This window comes from Mus musculus, chromosome 1, assembly GCF_000001635.26.
Source record: "Mus musculus strain C57BL/6J chromosome 1, GRCm38.p6 C57BL/6J".
Classification (NCBI taxonomy): Eukaryota; Metazoa; Chordata; class Mammalia; order Rodentia; family Muridae; genus Mus; species Mus musculus.
Genome location: NC_000067.6, coordinates 32,171,680 through 32,194,211, shown reverse-complemented (window position 1 = coordinate 32,194,211; position 22,532 = coordinate 32,171,680). Strand labels below are relative to the sequence as shown.

Genomic DNA, 22,532 nt, shown 5'->3' with positions numbered 1-22,532 from the left:
TATTCACAATAGCTAGTACTGCTATAACTATTTCGGGGGATTGCTATAACCCCTTGTATTTATTAGAGTTTCTATCCTAATTTTGCCTATTTTGCTTTCAAGACAATGACACAGAAGTACTGTAATTTATTAATAAGCTATCAGCACTCAGCTGGGCAGGTTCTGAGCTGTATTAATCCTTCCATGCTGTTAAAACTTACATGAATGCCTCATTACTTGCCAAATTAGTGTCTCCCAGGCAGATTCTGCTAGTTGTCTGTCCTCAGGGTGAACTTCTCTTGGCGATTTGTTCTTGGTTCACCCCACATAATGGCAACCTCCTTCTCCTCTTCCCCTCTCCTGCTTCTCCTCCTGGGCCCTACCTGAGACCCCCTACTCAAGTTCTACCTTCCTCTCTCTCCTGCCCCGTCACAGGCTCTGGTCTTTTATTAACCAATCCTAGGTTATAGGTGAGCATTCTGGTCAATGCAACATCCATGTTCAGACCACACACTGATCTTGGGGCACTGGACTCGTATCTGAATACACATGCACAAGGCCAAGCCCAAAATGAACTCTGCATCCATCAGCTCATCAATGAAGGATGAAAATGTGGTACCAATATTCTGTGTAACTTTATTCAGCTGCAAAAAAAAAAAACCACCATTAAAAATTTAAGAAATTCATAAGCAAACAGTTGATGCTAGGAACAATATATTGAGTGAAGTGAACCATAACCCAGAAAGACAAATGTCATAAGTTCATACTGTTTTTGTGGGTCTTGTCGTCATCAGATCTTAAGATTTGTGTATTTACTTTGGAATGAATGCAGAAGATGATAAAACCATTTAAAATGAATTTAAATTCATAAACTCTCAGAAAGTTACCAAGCTAATTATTTTTTTCTTAAGACTTGGCCAAGAGAAAAAATGGGGCCTTTGAAAATACTGGTGGCCAATGGTAAAAGACACACTAAAGACATGAAGGGCATCCAGAGCTACATAGTTAGAAACTGTATCCAAAACAGAAGGAGGAGGAGGAGGAGGGAGAGGAAGAGGGGAATGGGAGGGAGAGGGGGAGGGGGAGGGGGAGAAAGATATGTTAAAATGTTATTTAGAATATGAAGTGTCTTGATGTTACTCAAACAAAAGTAAATGATAGAAGGGAAGGATAATCCAGACCACACAGAGAACATCTCTCAATTTTCACTTGACACAACACAGATATCTCCTCTAAGTTTAAAACTGAAAATATTTAGTATCCACATTGACGGACATGAATAATAGCTGTCTGGGAATTATCCTACTTGTATATATGAGTGCATGTGTTTGAGAGTAGCTAGTTAAATTATAAGGACTGTTCTAGGGTTAATGATCAGTGGTACTGGAAAAGAACTGAGTTTAAGATTAAGAGGGTGAATGAACTAAATGTCATATTTTCAATTAGATTTAGTTAACCAATCCGAAAGCATAGAAATACTACAATAAGAACATAAGAAACATTGTGACTTTTTCCAAAAAAAAATATTTTCTTACTTTTTTTCTCAATTAGAAATATCTTCTATTCACCTATTCACTGCAGGCTTTCTGCTCACAGCAGCCAGAAAAGAGGCATAGCATGGCAATGGGGCCTTTGAAACCCAAAGAAAAGACTGTCACTCCCAAACTACCAGCTATTTCCCTTTGAATACAAACATACCATTTGAAGTAACTCATTTAGCCTTTTCTAAAGGCGCCTGGTATAACCTCGAAAGTGGTGATTTGTAACATGGCAGGCTGTTATCAGGCAGCTACAATATTTTACCTCTGCTCAATAAAGAGTAGCATTGCTCTGAGGTTCATCCATCCAGAAACTTTACATGGGAGGCACACTCCAATGCCAGTTCACGTGTATCCATTTGGAGAAGGAGAGGCTGCACAGATAAATAACTTGGTTCATTCATTTCTAAGCAATCTCTTAGAAATGCATTTCTTTTTTTTTTTTTTTCTTACTTTATTTTGATTTCCTTTTTTCCACATAAGGATCACAATGGCTGTGCTTGTGTATCAGTTGTTTCAGGATTAGTCTTCAGTCAGGTCTTAGTCTTCAGCCATATACACACCCCTTGTTTTCTTTCTCTCATGATTACCCATTCCCTTAATTGTAACTTTCCATAAATTTAACACTATCTAAATCTGTGGAACCTAATGCACCCAACTCTCCCTCCCCAGCTATTTTGTTTGAATGATTTTCCCAATCAGATTAGTACTTAACCTTTTTTCTTTTTTTTTTTTTTTTTTTTTTTTGCTACAGAATTTTTTTAATTAGGTATTTTCCTCATTTACATTTTCAATGCTATCCCAAAGGTCCCCCATACCCACTCCCCCAATCCCCTACCCACCCACTCCCCCTTTTTGGCCCTGGCGTTCCCCTGTACTGGGGCATATAAAGTTTGCAAGTCCAATGGGCCTCTCTTTGCAGTGCTGGCCGACTAGGCCATCTTTTGATACATATGCAGCTAAAGACAAGAGCTCCCGGGTACTGGTTAGTTCATATTGTTGTTCCACCTATAGGGTTGCAGTTCCCTATAGCTCCTTGGGTAATTTCTCTAGCTCCTCCATTTCTAAGCAATCTCTAAGCAATCTCTTATAGTCTGTACTATAAGGCAAAGAGGATTAAAGATCACCTTCCACTATAGTAGGTCACATGTTGCAGGTCTGTATTTAACTACCATTGCTTATCCCTTTGGAGGCAGTGTATCTACCAAAATTTCAAGACCCAGATTGTCTGTATTTCTTCCCTGGGGCCTGTGTATGCGCAGTGGAGGATCATTTGTTTCTTGTTATTGTTTTGGGGTTTGGAGGTTTTGTTGTCGATATATACATATCAGAGAGAGAGAGAAAGAGAGAGAGAGAGAGGGAGAGAGAGAGAGAGAGAGAGAGATCTCAGTTTGAGGTATTTTGTTGGTGCTGTTTTTAGTTTTGCTTTTGTTTTATTTCTGGGTGTTTTGGGGGTGGTTAAGAGAGTATATTTCTTTTTTAATGACAAATATGATCTGCTAGGGAATTCACACTCACTAGAAGAAGCTTTCCAACAACAATGAATGAAATGCTCTAATACTTCAGCTCTCAGTTTGTGTATATTTTACCTTCTTAGGGTAAGTCTCTATGCTTGATGAAGTACTAGTTTCCTACAGTGATGCCTTGCTTGAAATCAAGCTCTCTTGGGGCCACCTTTCCTTTCACTGAGGCTTCATCCTCTCCTGGGCACACTTCAAAACATTTAGCACCCTTTTTGCGGACCAGATGCTTGCCAATGCATGGATTTAATGCTGAGTCTTCTATCTTAAGCCTGGGGTGTGTATGTCTGTCCCAACAGAATAAAGAGAACATCGGTAGAGTGGAAGAGAATCTTTACCATTTCTTCTGGCAGAAGATTAATGAAGAGAATACAGTAACTCAGAAAGTACCACCAGAAGAGCAAACAGTCCAAACAATGAACAGGAGGATGCTCTAAATCCTTTGCTACTGGCAATAGATACAGAACGATGCTCAGCATCTTTAGTTAACAGAAATGAAATTAAAACTACCTCACCACAAGCAAAATGGCTATTAACAACAATTGTAAAGACATGAGTTAGGACATGCAGGAAAAGGGACCTTCGTACACTATTGTCTGGTACATACAGTAAGGTATGTACATCATAAAACCTTCTTATAAGTCTATAAAAGAATTAACACATCATTCACACAGGTCAGTGCTTCATTTATACTCAAAAATAAATAAATAAAGTCACCATTAAAAGACGCCAACAAGACCATGTTGATTAAAAAAAGAAAAACACAATATATAGGGTATTAGAAGAATCTCTGCATCTGCCACCAGGTGAATGGATAAAGAAAGGGTGGTGCATGTAAGGGGACACTTTTCAGTTATCAGCAAGAATGAAATCATGCTATTGGAAGAAAATTGGATGGAAATACAAGCTCATCATCATCACTGAAATAAGGCAGACACAGAAAGAGAAGCATCTTATGTGTTTTCTCACATGTGGGGAGAGAGAGAGAGAGAGAGAGAGAGAGAGAGAGAGAGAGAGAGAGAGAGAGAGAGAGATGATTACCACCAATCAGAAGAGGAAGCAAAGAGGGGTTATGAAGGAAAGGGATATGGGAACCAAGGAAGGGGGAAGAGGATAAGAGAGGGACATAATGGTATGTGCATGCATTAATTAGTATATGCATATAACTGATACCCATTAATGTGTACAAATAGATTAGTCAATAATTAAAATAACAATAATAAGTAAATCATTTATGTTTCAAGAAAGCTCTCTCAAGAGCTACATCAGGACAAAGTTCTAAGGCAGTGTATATGCTACAGTAAATTGTGTGCCAAAATGAACAAAGTGAATTCTGAAGTTGATATTGACTCCAAAAAGACAGTAAGTAGGAAAATGGTAATAGAATAGTTATATTCTGTATCCTTCATATTCCATCCCTAAGGATGGAAGGTTTTTGAAAGAGAAATAGTTAAGAAATATTCCATTTGAATTTATACATAATTAGAATTATACACATCCAAACAAAGAAAAATATCTACCTATTTAGATTGATAAGGTGTCTTGGGAATTAGTAATAGTATAAAAAGTTGCCATATGAAGCTTCCCACTTCAGTGTCTACCTGTAGGAAAACTGAGCTTACATTGTAAGGGAGAGCCAGTGCTTTTACATTCACTCTATTGCCCTTTAGTCAAATCCCATTTGGTATTTTTGCAAATATAACAAATAATAACCATCTCACATCATAATAATCAGATCTATTCTATTACAAAAGGATTACAGTTCATGGTGCATGGCATTCTTGAAAATGTGAAAGTGAAAATATCATGTGTACATCGATATTTCTTTAGGGGCTATAGCCTTCTTGCCTGTAATGAAACATCCTAGTGTGAGAAGCATCTTGTCAGATGGCAGCATTGATGGTTTCTGTCAGTCTGGATCACTGTCAGCTCTCCTTTGGGTACTTAGTGTTGATGTGATGAGGATGACCGTATTTACTGAGTGGCTGTGCTTTGGTATGTGTGCCTTAAGACTAAACACTAAGTCACCAGTTATGCCCTTAAGCAACCTCTGAAAATGTCTGTCTTATTCCAGGTGACAGTTGTCAGATAATATGCCAGTAAAGATCCAGAGTTAAAGATGGGCAAATACAGAAGTGGATGCTCACAGTCATCTATTGGATGAAATACAGGAGCTAGAGAAAGTACCCAAAGAGCTGAAGGGGTCTAACACTATAGGAAGAACAACAATATGAACTAACCAGTATCCCCAGAGCTCCTGTCTCTAGCTGCATATGTAGCAGAGGATGGCCTAGTTTGCCATCATTGGGAGGAGAGGCCCTTGGTTTTGCAAAGATTATATGCCCCAGTACAGGGGAAAGCCAGGGCCAGGAAGCAGGAGTGAGTGGGTTGGGGAGCAGGGCAGGAGGAGGGTATAGGGGACTTTCAGGATAGCATTTGAAATGTAAATGAAGAAAATATCTAATAAAAAAAGAAAAAGAAATAGTGTCAGGTTTTGGAGCCTCCCCTAGATCCTAATTTGGACCTATCAGTGGACTTCCTTTCCCTCAGTCTCTTCTCCATTTTTGTCCCTGCAGTTTGTTCAGACAGGAATAATTCTGGGTCAGAGCTTTTGACTGTGGGGTGGCAACCCCATCCCTCCACTTGATGTCCTGTTCCTCTAGTGGATGTGGACTCTACAAGTTCCCCCCTCCCCATTGTATCTAGGTGGGGAGGGGGAACTTGTAGAGTTCAACTTGTAGAGTTCAACACTTCATCTAAGGTCCCCTCCTTTGAGTCCTGAGAGTCACCTCACAGGTCTCTGGTACATTCTAGAGGCTCCCCTGCCTACTTCCAGAGGTTGCCTGTTTCCATTCTTTCTGCTGGTCCTTAGAACTTCAAGAGATATACCTGAAGACTCAGCTATACCTCTCTTGTGCATATAACCAAAAGATGCCCCACCATGCCACAGGCTCATTATTCCTCTATGTTCATAGTGGCCTTATTTGTGATAGCCAAAAGGCATTTCTTAAAATGAAATTTTAAGTTGTACACTAGAGTGAGATATTTGCAATCCATGCTGTTCATAAAGGACACAAATACAGAACATACACATAACCCCCATAACAATAAAAGAGCAACAGTCCAATTTAAAATGTCAACTTCTGAGCAATCCTTTCAATGGAAACAAAAAGCACATAAAGTATGTTCCCCATCATTATTTATCTAGGAAACCCGAATAAAAGCCACACTGTCTTAACCCTTCAAATCAACAGAGTAGCTGTTATTAAACAGACTGTGAACTTCAAAAGATGACCTGAAGGAATGACCACCAGAATGTTAACACATTCCTGAAGAGGTTGTGACAGAGCCTGTTGGGTTTTAGAGAACTGACCATGCATCACAAGTAAGGTAAGACAAAATTGTGGTTCCATACTGCTAGCTCTACTCCTCATAAAGGAATATTGCCTAAGCCAAGCATGATGACGCAAGACTGTACTCTCCACTTAAGAAGCCAAGGAAGCAAATCCTAACATCCATGGGGACGCATAGAGTATTCCAGGACAGCTGGGCTACAATGACGTCATACCAGACAGGGGAAAGTGGGTTGTGAACATTTGTAACAATTTATTCATATAATAAGTTACCACAGAAAACTGTCCACATGTCTATTCAGAAAAGAGAATAAACTATGGCACTTTATAAGATGGAGCAGATATTCTGCAATAAAGGGAATAAGCTACTGAGGGATACACCAGCACAGATGACAACAAAAGATACAGTGAGCTCTCAAGAGGGATGATTAGATAGTATATTAATGCATCTACAGGAAATTGAGGGCAAAAATCAGAACAGCGCTTGTTAAAGGATATGAGGATCGTGGGAAGGAAATGTGAGGGCATGATCTGAGCTGATAGAAATATCATCTGTGTAGTAGTCAAGGGTAGTACTTATAAAGATTGTAAATTAACAAATCTCAGCAAGTGTTCATCTTAAATATCCATTTGGTTAACAAATTTCACCTCGTTATTTTTTTTAAGTAAGACAAATGCAAACATTGAAAGAGATAAAGAAAATAGGTGTTATTAATATCTTCACAATATAAATACTTCATATAGAAATACAAATAATTTATCAGGTAACTTGCAGATCCAAGAAACTGTATTTTCACAAGGAATTAAAGGCCAACGTGAATTGAGAAAATTTCCCAGAGTTAGAAAGCAACCAGGTAGCAGATCTGGAATTTGGTTTTTCATTTGGCATGCCAAGTTCTTTTTGTTAGAACAGTAGTAGCTTTTGAATGATTTTTTTTATCACATTCCAGAGTAAGAAATAAGCTAGTAATTTTATAAACAAATCTATCACACAAGTTGTAATAAATGCTTCACAAAATGACGTTTAATCCAAAACATACATTTTAAGTGGCACAGAAGTACCTGCTTTTTCTTATGTCCTCACAGCCTTTGCTATTCCAGAATGGAGCAGCTCTGGTATCAGTTGCCAAAGCATGGAAAGAGAATACGCTTGCATGTATTCACGAGTGCTTATCTACAAAGGAATATGTGTGTCTTTTTATCCAGCCACAGTATACTAGAAGAAATGTCAGGATTTACAGCATGGGAGACTCAGGCCTCTCAACTCCTGATGATCAGTAGACCATTACTCCAGCAGCCAAAATGCAAGTGGTACATTTTTAACCTCAGTGGGAAATCACACAAAAAAGGAGAAAAAGCATCAGGAAGGTTGCAATGGTTTTCAAGATGAGACATTCCAACAAGTTGATACAAACCAGCAGAGAGAAAAGCGGGTGTAAACAAGGACTCTGGGAGAGTCAAAGGCTTGGAATGCCAAGGACGGGCCTTAGAAAAGATGTGAGGATGTGTGTTATGCTATTATGATGTAATTCTTTTAAAGTGTGTTCTTTGTCACAGTGATGAACTGGGAAAATAGATCAAATCAGACAGATAATGGGCATGGAGGGACAAAGGATAGTACATGTGTTATTTATAGTTAGCATAATAATAATAAATAATAATAAATAATAATAATAATAATAATAGTTAGCATTAAACAGAACACCATCATTATTTTCTCATTTTACTACTGCCACCACATTAGACATGAGGTCAAAGGATCACATTAAATTTAAAATTAAGGCCTTTATTTCAGGAAAAGAAAACAGGCATGAGGAGCAGAGCTGCAATACTGATGATTTAACCTACACTCCAGTGGCTCTCTCTTCCTTTAACTCCCTATGATGTTTAACCACTCAAATTAACTATGTGTGCCAGTTAAGACAATAACTAGTATCAATTTGAGAAAGTTCTGTATGCTGCCCTATGAAGTCAGCAATCACCTTCTCAGGACATGGGCTCCTATTTGTTCCTCTACTCTATATGGATTTTCTCCACATTTCTGTGTTTCTTTATTTTCGTTTCTGTGTTTATATCGATTAGATTGCATTTGTGGCTGTTTTTCTTTTCTTTGGGATTTATTTTGGCTATTGTTGCCTATTGATGGTAACGTAGAGTTTCAGACCATACATATATCAGTATGTGGCCTAGGCTGACCTCAAACTCACAATCCTCCTGTCTTCACTTCCTAAGCACCCTGGTTACAAGTGTGTACCATTGAACCCGGTTAGTTATTCCACTAAGAACACTGGAGCTCAGAACTTTCCCCATACCCATGTCTTTACCTCTGTCCTTGAATTTGCACTAAACACTGGACTGGTTCTTCAATGCATATCCGCCTGGCATCAGCATTAACAATTTGAGCAACACGTCAGCAACTGACAGTACCTGTAACCCTAGTAGTGAGTAGCACCTCTGACAGCAGCCATTATAATTCTTATTTGTCATCTTCTCTATTCAAACCAAGTCTTTACACTGTGCTGGTAAGCTTTAAACAGACTTTTAAATTATCCCTCTCTGCACTGTGTGATCTGACTTTGGTTCTCCAGAGCCTCTTAACCAGCCTACTGTTTTAGCCACACCGTGTCCTGCTCGCATCTAATATGTACACTGGACATTTTCCTAGAGTGCAGCCATATTATGTGTCAATGAAATGCTGAACCATTTGCTACTTCTCAAATGCTCTTAAATGGTTTATTACGTTTTAAGCAGGTAGCCCAAACACTTAAATATCCCTTACAAAGCATGTACAATGAAACACAACCATTCTCTTTAGACATTGATATTCATTTATGTTATTTTAAGTGACATTGAGATTCACTAAGAATAGTTTTAAGTTGGGGCAGTCATTGGCTATAAACCAATGATTGCTCCAACTTGAGACACACCCCATGGGAGAGAGTCAACCCCTGACAATAGTCTGCTGTGCTTGCAGACAGGAACCAAACATAACTGTGTCCTGAGAGGATTCATCCAGCAGCAGATGGAGACAGATTCAGAGACCCATAGCCAAATATCAGGCAGAGCTCTGAACTCCCATGGAAAAGTCAGGGATAGAAGTGAGCAAGCCAGAGAAGTCAAAGATACCACAAGAAGACCTAGAGTCAACTGTCCTGGAACCATGAGGGCTCACAGAGTCTGGGCCACCAATCAAAGAGCAGGCAGGAGCTGGAACTCAATCCCCTACACATTTGTAGCAAAGGTGCAGCTTGGTCTTCATGTGGATCCCATAACAAGTGGAGTAGAGGGTTGCCTTGGTCTCTGTTCCCTGCCATTGGATCCCCTTCCCCTTAATTAGACTGTCTGGTTGAGCCTCAGTGGAATAGGATGTACCTAGTCCTGCTGGGACTGGATGTCTCAGGAGGCAATTGTACCCAAGGGAGGTGAGGTTCCCTTATCTTAGGAGGGATTTGTAAGTTTGGGACTGTGAAGAGAGGAGGGAGGGGGCTGCGACCAGATGTAAAGTGATTTAAAAAAAATTGTAAAAAAAATGAAAAAGAATGGTTTTATACATATCTATATATATATAAGCATGGCCATTGAGAAATGAAGAAAGACATGTGAGGGGAAATTGGTGGTGCACACCTTAGAGACACAACAAGACTTCTGAGAGATGCACCAAGAGTTTCTCTTGAAACTCTGCACTTATATCGCCATACACACTTAACTTCTGGCCAAACTGTACTTATTTTTCAGATTTCGACTCACAAGCTCCCTCCTATAGAAGGTTCCCAAGATTTCTGTAGACTTTCTCAGGTATCCTGCCTGGCATGCTGTGTTTGCTTTACTGATATAATTAACACATGCTACGGAAACTGTTTATGTAGTTTCCTATACTCCCTGTCACCTCCCCACTAATGCATATGTGAGACAGTGATAGCAGAGAGAACCACTTTGAACAAACCTCTATTTACTCCATCAATCCCATGTATAATCTATGAGTAGCACACATATGATATGCATTTTGTATACATGTGCCTGTGTGCATTCTATGGATTTTACTCAGAGGGAAAACATCTGGTTTATTGCAAATCATTGTCAATACTCATCACTTCTTTTATCTTTATTAAATTGCTTTTAATTATCATAATGGTTTATTCTACCAGAATTTCCTTCTGTGGATGTGATATAACTTCCAGTATTTCACAAATTTAGTATAGTAGAATAGCTCACATCCATGTGTCATTCTCTAAGTCCATTCCAAAGCAATAACATACCATAAAATGCCATCTGCCTCAACCCACAAAATATTCTTTCAAATTCACACAACTTAAAGGGCTCTACTTCACCGGGTCTTGAATTCCAGAAGAAGAACTGTAAACTCAATCTAAGTCTTTCAATAAGAGTATAACACCCTTAGTCCAGTTTTATACTCAATTCAATGTTTTCATTTGTATCACTTACATGTGTATGCGCAGTGGGTGGATTCTACTCCCATGCTTTCATGTTATAAGAAATGAATGCCCTACTGTATGTAAATCAAATTCCTTAATTTCCTGGAGAAAGCTAATTTAAACAAATCAGGAAATTATATATTAACAAGCATTTTAAGTCATCTAAAAGTTTACTAAAGTAGGATTTTTATATTCCCTGAAACAAATGTGTGTGTGTGTAAATGATTAGTAACATCTTTTGACCTGTTTTCTAATTGTATCAAATATGTGCCTATGGTTCTGCCCCTAAGAGAGGAGCAGAGCTGATCAATGGCTGCAGAGACAAGGAGAATCAGCTTGCTACAGGGCTGAGCTCCTGTGTGTGGTCTCCAGTGCCAAACTGTCAGCCTGGACACATGAGAGTATAAGCAATGTTAACTGGACAAATAGATTCAGTAAACTAGACACGAGTATGTGTATGTATATGTATGTGTATATATATATATAAATATATATACATTTTAAAATAATATTTTTAAAAGTGGTCAGGAATTTATTTTGTAAGAGTTGATATGGGAGAGGTTGGAGGCAGGAAGGAAAGATAAGTGTGGTACAGAAGCAGTACTCATGTATGAAGTTCTCAAAGAAAATACATGTTAGTGATGCTGTCACCTAACCAGTCTCTTTACCTTACAATGAGAGCAATATTCCTTATTTTTGTAATATAATCTAAAGACTTGTAAAAGAAAACATGTTAAATGAATGTCTAATTACTTAACCATCCTCTTACAGTCATTCAATACATTCTTTCATTGTTCTTTGCCACTAAGGCTACATCTGCTGAGCTGCTCTTGGGGCCTGACGTTATCCAACATAGAGACACACTCCTGCTAAAATGCGCCCTGGGGAAACCATGCAGAGTCTGCTTCCTGATTAGTACAATAAACCTAATCACAAACATTTTAAAGGCTATAGTCATTAATTCCATCCTCTGTGATAACATCACAGTAACATCAGTAACATCAATCAATGTTTCTAACTTACTCAATTCAAAAAGCTCACACCTATGGCTAACATTTAAATCAAGACATCTCTTTCTGCCCAAATCTGCAATCCACTTGTTTTCAAATATTAAACCAAGTCCTCACTGCTCAAGGGCCATGAGAGAAGCCACAGGTTTGTTTGCTTGTTTGCTTGTTTGCTTGTTTGTTTTTTGGTTGAGAGAAAAACTCAACAAATATATGAAGTTCTCCTTTAATAAAATTGGAAAGAAAATACCTTGGCAAATCACACAACTTCTCCAATAATTTCTGAGTTATTAAATTGAAAATAAAAAATGCTGAAATGTTCACTTATGCCTCTCTAGCATCCTTAAATAAACATAATAATAATAATAATAATAATAATCATAATCATAATCATAATCATAATAATAGCAGCATCCTTAAATATAAGGTATTTATGGTTAAATATAAGGTATTTGTAGTTAAATATAAGGTATTTGTGGTTAAATATAAGGTATTTGTGGTTCCTCAGTTTAGGTCTATACTGTAAATCCCCACACCACTAATCCATGCACGTTTTACTCACTGTAGTTATTTTATAACACTGCATAATAATTCATGTAATACTTGCATTCATAAACTAATATGAGCAGTTTACTGAAAAATTAATATTAAATCTTCTACATGAATTTCATACATTAATATCTGACCTTCCTTCAAAGCATGAATAATTCTTGTCTCTTCCCTGTGAAGCACTATATTTTAATGGCCTCTGGGTGTGAAAATCTGGATTTCAGATCAGCATTTCTTTTTTTCTATATGAAATTTGTTAAATAATAAGCATTCAGTCCTGTCACTCGTAAGAACAATGCCAATAATAATCTAGGGTGATTTGTGGGTAAAAGTCAAGGTAAACTCTGTAGAACACCCCATGCCGTCCCCCACAAAGATCATGACCTATGTGTGAGCAGTCAATAGTAGGCATGGTGACTCTGAATCCCTGTGATCTTCAAAATGACTGTTCTTCACATTTCACATGATACCTAGCAGATCATCCATAAAATATTGATATCATCAGCATGTATATGTACTTATGTGCATTGTATACACACATGAATTGTTAAATCCCCTATGGCCCATAGACTTCACGAATTAATCATGTAATATCTCTATGTATATCAACAGCATATCTTTATTGTCACCAACTCACATTAAAGGACAAGTGTGATTGTGTGATTAAATATAATAGGGTCCTAGCCCAAAAGAATGTCTCCCAAACTATAGCTAAATTAAGAATGTTTATAGAAAGTAACTTAAAGCAATCCATACTGTTCTTAAATGATTACCATACTTCTATTGTGAATGAAGATGAGCTGTGAATAACTAATTTCAAGGAGTTAGTGACATAGCAAAGGAATGTCTGGGTCCTGACTCCTCAAATACTAGAAGTATCAAGCATGCAGTCATTAAAGGATTTTTCACTTAAGAAAATGAGGGCTCCTATAACATGAGTATTTGCTATTTGAGAAATCAACTATTAATCATCTTTTTGGAAAAGAAAAAAAATCTATTTCTTGGTCATTCTTATTTTATTTAAATTTACCATTTTTTTAATTTTTGAAATAAAAATATAGTAAATTTAACCTAAAAATAAAGTAAAACATTTGCTATTGATAGTTTTAAAAACTACAGATGTATAAAAATATAATTTCAGTTAATATAAATTTCATATATTTATTTAATTTTTTGAGACAGGATATCTCTATGTAGCCTATGCACTCTGTAGACCAGGTTGGCCTCAAACTCACTGAGATCTACCTGTCTCTACCCCCTGAATGCAGGGATTAAAGGCATGAGCCACAACCACCCAACAATATGTATTTCTTATAATATATACAGAACAAAAGAAGATATGTGACAAGAAGAAAGGCCCAAATGAGGATACTTCAATCACACTTAGAAGGTAGAACAAAATAATCACTGCAGAGGGAGGGAAGGAGGGAGGGAGGGAGGGAGGGAGGGAGGGAGGGAGGGAGGGAGGGAGGGGAGGATCTGGTATAGGGAGAAACCCAGAGGGTCAGGAGAATGAATGGAAATATGCCAGGGGCGGTGGTTAGGGGGGTCCTCTAGAAAGTCCCAGGGATGGAGGAGGCTCCCAGGACTCAATGTGGATGACCTTAGCCAAAAGGCTAAACGGTGGGGATTTAGAACCTGAAGAAATCATCTTAAGTAGTTAGATAGTGACCCCAGTGGAGGAATAGGGATACCAACCCACCTTCTAAAAAATGTTGACCCCAAATTGTTCTTCTCTAAAAGAAATGCGGGGACAAAAATGGAACAGAGACTGAAGAAATGGCCGACTAGTGAGTATCCCAACTTGGGATCCATAGCATGGGCAGGCACCAAATCCTGTCACTATTACTAATGCTATGTTGAACTTGCTGACAGGAGCTTAACATGGCTGTGCTCTGGGATGCCCTGCCAGCAGCTGACCGAGACAGATACAGATACTCACAGCCAACCATCGGATGGAAGTCAGGGACCACAGAAAAAGATGTATACCCTTTGTTGTGAGAATCCAAGAAGAAAAGGAAAAGGAAGGGATGTTGGCTAAAAAGCTGAATTAACTGTAAACAATAGGCAGGGACATTGTGAGGGAGTAACCTAGGCATTAATGTAGAAGATCTTTGGGGGAGACAGTTGGACATCTCAGCAGTAGTAATCATGCAAGCCTACACAGGACCACACAAGACACAGCAAAGCTGCACCCTCACAGTCTATCAATGCCATCTTCTCAGTTTGGATATTATACACTAAAATTTCACATTCTCTTCTCATTTCACAATTACTGGCAAATGCATAACAACTGCAAAATAAGTTTGGGGTTTGGGTTTTTTTGTTTGATTTGTTTTGTTTTGGTGAATACATGCTCTGAAAATGATCCTCTGTGATTAGAAGTAAGACTTGATAAAATATGGCTGAATTTGACAGTGAACGAGTTTCTGGAATTTTGTTTTCAGGGGATGTCTTCTAACTAGAATAAAGGTAATATGTAAGACTGATTTCATCCACTTGGTATCCATGTGTCAGATGCAGAGAATGAAGGCAAGCATTAAAGATTCAGAGACCTAAGTCACAAATCCAACCTCCCAGCTAGAGAAAAGAAACACAAAATCCAATAAAATTGCATGTTGCAGTGTAGTTGTGCAAAAGTAAAAAACAAGAGAGGCAGGTTCTTCTAATCCACAATAGATAACCCAGATAAATAAGCTATTTTCACAGATTAAGGGGCAACCTGGCCCAAGTTGTTGAATGAATAGTAATTCCAACCAGGTAGACAAATTAAGGAAGGTCATTCCAGAGAGATGCAACACTTATGAAACCTGAATTACAGGAGGGAGAAAAGAGGCAGACAACTATATATCATGCCAGATGGCATAGGAAAGAGGCCCCCAGGGGAAGCTTCTGAAGTCGGCTGAAGAAAAACTTTCTGTGAGTGGGCTGAAAAGCACTATCTGAACAGCTTTCATAGTGGATACAGTTGATTCAATGCTGATAATTTGCTGTGCGTTATGAGTGCAGTCTACTGATATGGACCAGTCCACCCTGGAATGATGAATTGACATCAGTGATCTTGAGAAAACAGAAACCATGTAGAGCAGCCTTGGGGTGGACAGGTAAGGATGAGGAGAGTGGCCATAGGGAAGTGAATTATTTGTTCCAGGTGAGATAAATCAAGCTGAAAGGATCAAAAGATAAGACTGCAAAGGAGATATGTAGTAAGAGTGTCAAAGAGTATGAACTACATGTTTCAGAAAAAAGAAATTAGTTTAAAAAGCATGTGCTAGTCAAAATTCCACTTTAGATGAATCCTTGTGAAATACAGTATTTATTGAAGTGGACTGAGAGGCAGAAGTGTCTAAAAAGAAGGTGAACCCAGCCATGGCCAGCTGCACAAGCAAAGGGAGGAGACGGACCCTGCGAGAGTATCAACAGTAGGAATTACAGGCCCAATGGGTAGGGGGAAAGTAGAGAGAAACTGGACACAGCTGTTAGGGGTGACTCCGACAGTAGAGTGACTGTTTTAGGACAATATTGAAGACACAGGCTAGACTGAAGGGTTTCGAGAAAATAAAATAAGAAAAATGAGGGAACCAGATGCAGATTGATAACATCAGACACTTGAAAGACACAAGGGAGGATAAGTGTCAAGAAAGATTAATATTATTACTTTTGCAAGTGAGACACATTCTATTTTTTTAAGTTATTCATGTTGAAAAGGCAGTTACAAGAATAAATAGAAGTGGGGGACCCAAGGAAAGAACTTTGTCTCCGAAACAACCTCAGTGTGCATGGGAAGCACTGGTGATGTAGATGTTGACGCTGAAAGAACATAATCAGCTGTTGTTATTACAAGAAGATGAGGATGGACATGGAGCCTACATAAAAGGGTGAACATGGGGTCTGCATGTGCAGACAGACATATGATCTGCATGTAAGGATGCACATGGAGCAAATAAAGGGATAGACATGGGATCTGCACATGAGGACGGACATTGGGTCTGTATAATGGTTTGTATATGCTTGGCCCAGGGAGTGGCACTATTAGGAGGTTTGGCCTCATTGGAGTAGGTGTGGCCTTGTTGGAGTAAGTGTGTCACTGTGGGCATGGGCTTCAGACCCTCTTCCTAGCTGCTGTCAGTCCCACTAGCAGCCTTCAGATGAAGATGTAGGACTCTCAGCTGCTCCTGCACCATGCCTACTTAGATGCTCCCATGCTTCCACCTTGATGATAATGGACCGAACCTCTGAACCTATAAACCAGCCCCAAATAATGTTGTCCTTATAAGAGTTGCCTTGGTCATGTGTCTGTTTACAGAAGTAAGCCCAATTAAAATCTACATGTGAGGATGAACATGAGATCTTCATGTGATGATGGCCATGGGATCTGCCTGTTAGGATGAGCATGGGGGTCTGCATGTGAGGGTAGGGGGTCTGTATGTCAGATGGACATGGAGTATGGAAGCATGAATAGGAAGTCTGTATGTGAAGGGCATGTAATCTGAATGTGGTAGGAAGTAAGGAACACAACAGAGCATATACACAGAGACCCAGGAAGCTGCTAAGTGGGAAGGCATTGTAAGCTGAAGATGCTTGATGAGATCTGATGTCATCATTGAAAGAAAAAAGAAAAGAAAAGAAAAAAAAAAAAACTAGCCTGAGAAGTAACCATTGATGGGAAGGGGCATTAAAAAAAAATCTCTCCCTGCAATCATGAAAATCTGTTTTCTCATTTTGTTTATGAGTTAAATTTTTATTCAGCATTGATTCAAATAGCAAAGTAGGAATTATTTTCCTATTCTTATCAAATCCAGTCTCAAATGTGGTTAAGCAGACATGTTCAAATGCTAAAGAAATGTGTTTCTTATATTTATATAAAATTCTCCCCTTCTTACTGTAAGCAAAAATACTTACCTCAAATTGTCTCTCTGATCCGCATTGCATTTCCCATTTTACAGATAGGAAAAAAAAAAAAAAAAAAGAGTACCATACAGGAAAGCAGACGCATCTTCGCGTCAGCGCAGCCTGTGCAGGGGTCAGTACTCAGTACCAGATTGTTCATTGCTAAAACGCATTGTTTTACTACGTTATTCATTGGTTAGACTGCAGACTGAAGATATCAAGAATTTAATCTATGCCCATGTTTGTTTTTATTTTCAAAATGTAAATAGGATTATACAATATCAACAGAGAGGAAAAAAAAAAAAACATTAGATTCATCAAGAGGAAAGTCCACTGAAATAGTTGCATGAGTAGATTTTTTTTTCTTAGCCAGAAGATGATTTTAGGCATAGGGTCGATAAGTTCCATGACTTAACCATTGTGCCTGGCTCTGCGGAGAACATTTAGGGAATATGATCTAAATTTTAAAGTGATCCTTACTGAGAATTTAAATCCAGCTCGGTTTTGATACGTTATCATTTGTGATAAATACAAATGGATGCCATCTTCCCACACTTAAAAACCCATATGCATCTGTAAACATAAAGGTTAACTACAGTTGTCAGGCCAAGTCTGTCACCAAGAGTCCTAGAGTAGCTCAAAACTATTTTGTTAATCTTTGATTTTTCCTCCCCACTAATTAGCTAAAACATTGGTTAATCCGTTAATATTTGTGAAGAATGCAGAGTAGAAAGCCTTGTCTGAATCATCTTTACTTGAATTGAATAATACTTCAGAAAGTATTAAATGCTGCAATTGAATCAAGAAGTATGAATCTGCCACCCAGCATGTTCAATCAAAAACAAGCATATGTTCACACAGGTACTTCACATACAAGACCCAAGCCTTCAAAGTAGTTCAATAGAATTAAGAGCATGAATCTGTCTCCACTATACAGCATCGTGTACATGCCTCAAATCATGCTATGGTGAAAGAAATGTATTATTACTATATTTACTTATACTGGGAAGGAATGGAAAAATACCAAAAATGTTCAGCTATTGACTTTTTTCTTTCTTTCTTTCTTTCTTTTTTTTTTTTTTCTGTTCAGAATCCGAAAACATCACTCTTCTCAGCAGAGGGCATCTGGGAGTGAATAAGAATTCTGGAAACATTAGGATCTCCTAGTCTCACTATTTTCTTTGAGACAAGAAAACTGGGACCAGGGAAGGAAAACTTACAAAATTCGGCTAAATAAGCATGGAATCAAATTAAGGTAGCATAGATACAAATAGCCTCATGTGACTCCAAGGCTAAAGCAGAATCCGACCTGCGCCAGAACTTTCAGAATCATGCTGGGTTTGTCCCGTGAGCAGATTCAGAAACACCTTCCATAACAAATGGCCAACTACATAAAACTGTAATTACAGCAGGGAAGTTATGCATTATACAAACCCCTTAACACATATTATTCAAAATCTGCTATAACTAATAGTCAAAATCATAAATTATTGTCTTTTAATTATTTTTGTATGACCCCTACTGAAAATACAAAACAGAAAGAAATGAAATAAAATACAATGAAAAGAACAACAACAAAAGTTATTCAAAGCCCCACAGCCTTGTACGCTTAAAGAAGCAGGCACAACTAAGGAGAGGCTGGTATCTATCACTAACCAGAAAGCAAAGTAAGCCATTGTGAGAGCTCCCTGCTTTATATCTCTGCCTCTCGAAACTCATTCCAAAGAATGGAATCATCTAGATCATTCTTACTGCCCCCCTCAGTCTCAAGACTGTCTGCCCAGCACTGCTGACATGCACTCCAGTGTGCACTTTCCTTCCATTTGAGTATCTGTGTCAGGTTTATTTATAGCCGATGCCTTCAAACGCAGCATTTCCAGGTATGAGAAATAAAATCTCTACAGTGATCCTAGAAACCCTCACAAATGGCCTTTGAGAAGACAATGGAAAAAAATCTATAATGCAACATGTGCATTATGATTCGCTGAGACTCCAAAGCACGCTTACCTTACACTCTAGTAAGCATGTGTACAGTTACAGAAGTGATGGCGGCCCTGTGCATCTTTTTATGGAACTATCTGACTACTCTAGGATTACTGCCGCCACCTCTTTCCTTCTCTTTCTCTCTTTTCTCATTAGGAATTCTCTGAAATTTAGGCACCCTCTTTGTTTCTTACTGAGATGCCTTTCTAGTCCTGAGCTTTTTAAAATAACCCATTACAAAAGCAGGCCATGCTTCCCCCTGCTGGGAAAAAATTAAATTACAAGGTACATTAGAATGATTTCCTAAATCTGAAGAAATCTAGTGTTTGGGAAAGAAAAAATCAGCAGGAAACCAGATACTTCGTGGTCTCCTAACTCTTTTACTGGTCAAAAATACTCATGCATCTCACCCTGGTAAGACTTTTATCTACATCTCTTAGTTCTGTAAGTTTTAGAAATACAATTAATACACATTAATTGAGCTAATTATTAAATTATTAAATTATTAAATGAGCTAATTATTGAGCCATCTGTCCCAAAGAGAGCTCCAGGTCAGAGAAGATTTTGAATCTTCTTTCATTGTACACTGAATGGAAATACTTCTGAAGAACTGACTGAAGCAAACAAATCAAAGAACACATTTTAAATCTGTTCATGTTTATTGAGTCATTATTTTCCAATATGCAGTTGCTCTCCAACAGGAGAGAAGAGTACTGTTCGTAACTTTAGTATTTCAGTTTAATTTATTATGACTTGATTATTAGGTAGTGGTAAACATGATTGCATTTCACTGCCTAACTACTCTACAAAGCCAGCTTTTCCCTTGAAAACAGGATAAGTATTTCACATTCCACATTTTTTCCTGGCAGTCTTTCATGAGATACTTTGTTATTATAGGTTATAATAAATAGCAACCACTAAAAATGCCAAAATGCATCTAATGTCTCTGAATCGTATGAGGAGTAAAAATCTTTCTATGATACACAAGTAAATCTCAAAAGTATCTTAATGCTGAGGGGCATGCTGAGAGAAAGATGTCACTGATTCTTCTAGTGGGTAAGACCTCAGGCTACAAAGCTACACTCTAGCCAGTTTGATGATGAAGCACTTCATTATTAATAAAACATTCATCTAAAAATTCTGCAGTTGTGTTAAATAGGAGAGTGCAGGGTACCAGGTATCCTGGATGTCTTCAGTTGCTACCATTGTTTCACATATATGGAACTATATTGGGTTAATATTTCTGACGGAGAAGTTTTCATGTGTACCTTTTTTTTCAAACGACCTTTCAAAGCAATGCAAAAGGCAAGACATAGATGTTCCTCTGGGAACTGAATCTCTGCTACATCACAGGTACACAAAAGAAAACGCACACCTGGTTTAAAAATCAGTTGATCAATTATGGAGCGTTCCTAGGGACCAGTATCTTGCATAGTACCCAATCATCACGTTTCGATTACATTTATAAGCACTTTAGCCTCTGCTTACCACGCTCACATAAATATACGAACATGCATACTTTATTGTTGAATAATTCTAAGACTTTCCAGGGAAAATACCTATTAAAAGCTATCAAAATCACTTTGAAACGCAGAAGGAAAAATATATATTATAAATAAATAAATATATAATAACGTTAATCTGTGACCAAGATACTCTCAGAACACTCCATGGATCGCATTTACTCCTGAACTGATTTTGCTGGCTTCTGCAAAGTAACAAGGTCCCGGTGGATCACCTGACACTTGCTAGTTTCCCTGTCCAGGACCCTAACAGGTCGCATCACTCTGCCATTAGACCTCAGGGCTAATTGAGCCTCCGAGGAGCCAGGCATCCAGCACTGTGCCTCCTGCATTAGGAAAGGGCTCTCAGGGACAGTTTCTGCCCAGCTGAGAGATTGCCCTCCCCAACTTCGCCTTGCCGGGGCTGGCAGGAGCCCAGCCGGTCCTACCTTCCGCCAGAAGGCGCGACGCGTGCACAAAAGATGGATCCAGGCTATCCTTCTCTGCCATCAGCTCAGGCAAGTATTTCTCTTCTCCCATAGCGCGGACTTCGGACCGTGCCCGGTCAGGCGCAATTTCCGCCCGCTCCGACGCCTTGGTCCCTGGCTCCCCCGGGAACCGTTCTTCCACCGTAGAGCGCAGCTCTAGCGCCTGGGGCTGCGCAGACCGCGCTGGTACCTGCCTCTCCCGCGCCCCAGCCAGGCTCCGGCCGTGGCCTCAGCTGGAGAGGATGCCCGTGCGGCCCAACCCCGCCGGCTTCCTATTGGAAGCGGGGTCCGAGGGCGGGGCGCACGCGGAGACTATGGACTATCATTGGGCGGGGCCGCAAGTCGAGTCGCCTGAGTGGCAGGAGGCTGCTGCGGAGGGGAGGGGTGTGCGAAGTGCAAGCGCACTCTCCTGGCCGCCTTAGCCCGCCGTGTTCTCAGGCCTGGCCAGTGCTGTGGAGTGGGTGCGGGCTGCCAGGCAGGCACGAGGATGAGAGAGCAAGAATGTGTGCCCCATGAGCACAGAGGCTGAGCACTTCACCTAGGTCTCCAAGGCACAGGTGTCTCTCCCCTGGATGATCGCAGACTCTTGGGCAAGGTTGGAAATCTGAGACAAAATGTGGGCTGTGTTTCCCATGACCTATATCTTGGGGCAGAAGGATGTCCACTAATGTACAAATGAAGAAGTGCCTGGATTCTGTAGTAGAGCAAAACGCTTCCAGTGTACCTTGCCCGTGATACAGAATTAGTTCTAGGGATCCACCCATTCTTATGGTGCAAAATTCACTCACTGTGTAAACTTAGCGGGGAGAATTGTGAATGAAAGAAGCTAGATGATGCCTAACTTCTGTCGCTCTGATGTTCTCCTATTTTAGACATCAGGGTCTCTTTCGCTGCCATGGGAATGCTGCTGAACTACTTTGTATATGCCCCACCTTTATTTAAATGAGTATTTTACCCACAAGAATCATCGCCAAGGAAGGAGGGATAAGGGAGGTACCCTTCCCTTCCAGATGGGACCCCTGAGCTGTACCTTGTCTACTTAAAATGAAATGATTCTTTCTTTAAAATTATCTTTTCCCAAACAATCCCTTGTCAATATTTCTACCACCCATTCACCTGGGACAACTTTCCCAGTATATAAAACCTGCTGGGAGTTTCCTAATTTCTCTTATTCTGTCCACAGTGTTACCTAAGTATTTATTTTAGGTGAAATTAGGATGTTATATTGATTTTTGTATGACATTTTAAAAAGTTAACATGTTTCACATCCATGAGATAACTCACTCCAGC

At 39.2% G+C, this 22,532-nt stretch overlaps 1 protein-coding gene across 4 annotated transcripts in view; it reads right to left on the bottom strand.

Moving 5' to 3' along the window:
- The window catches only part of Khdrbs2 (KH domain containing, RNA binding, signal transduction associated 2), a 532,623-nt gene extending 511,013 nt beyond the window's left edge, over positions 1-21,610 (bottom strand). For 3 of the 4 annotated variants that reach the window (XR_001783140.2, XR_001783141.2, XR_373242.4), the window contains exon 1: positions 21,204-21,610. Coding sequence is in view for 1 of the 4 variants with exons in the window: in NM_133235.3 (NP_573498.1) it covers positions 21,204-21,294 (91 nt within the window). In the remaining 3 variants the exon portion in view is untranslated. The remainder of the gene's footprint in view (positions 1-21,203) is intronic. The other variant, NM_133235.3, reaches the window with a different exon arrangement.
- Positions 21,611-22,532: the final 922 nt, after the last annotated feature.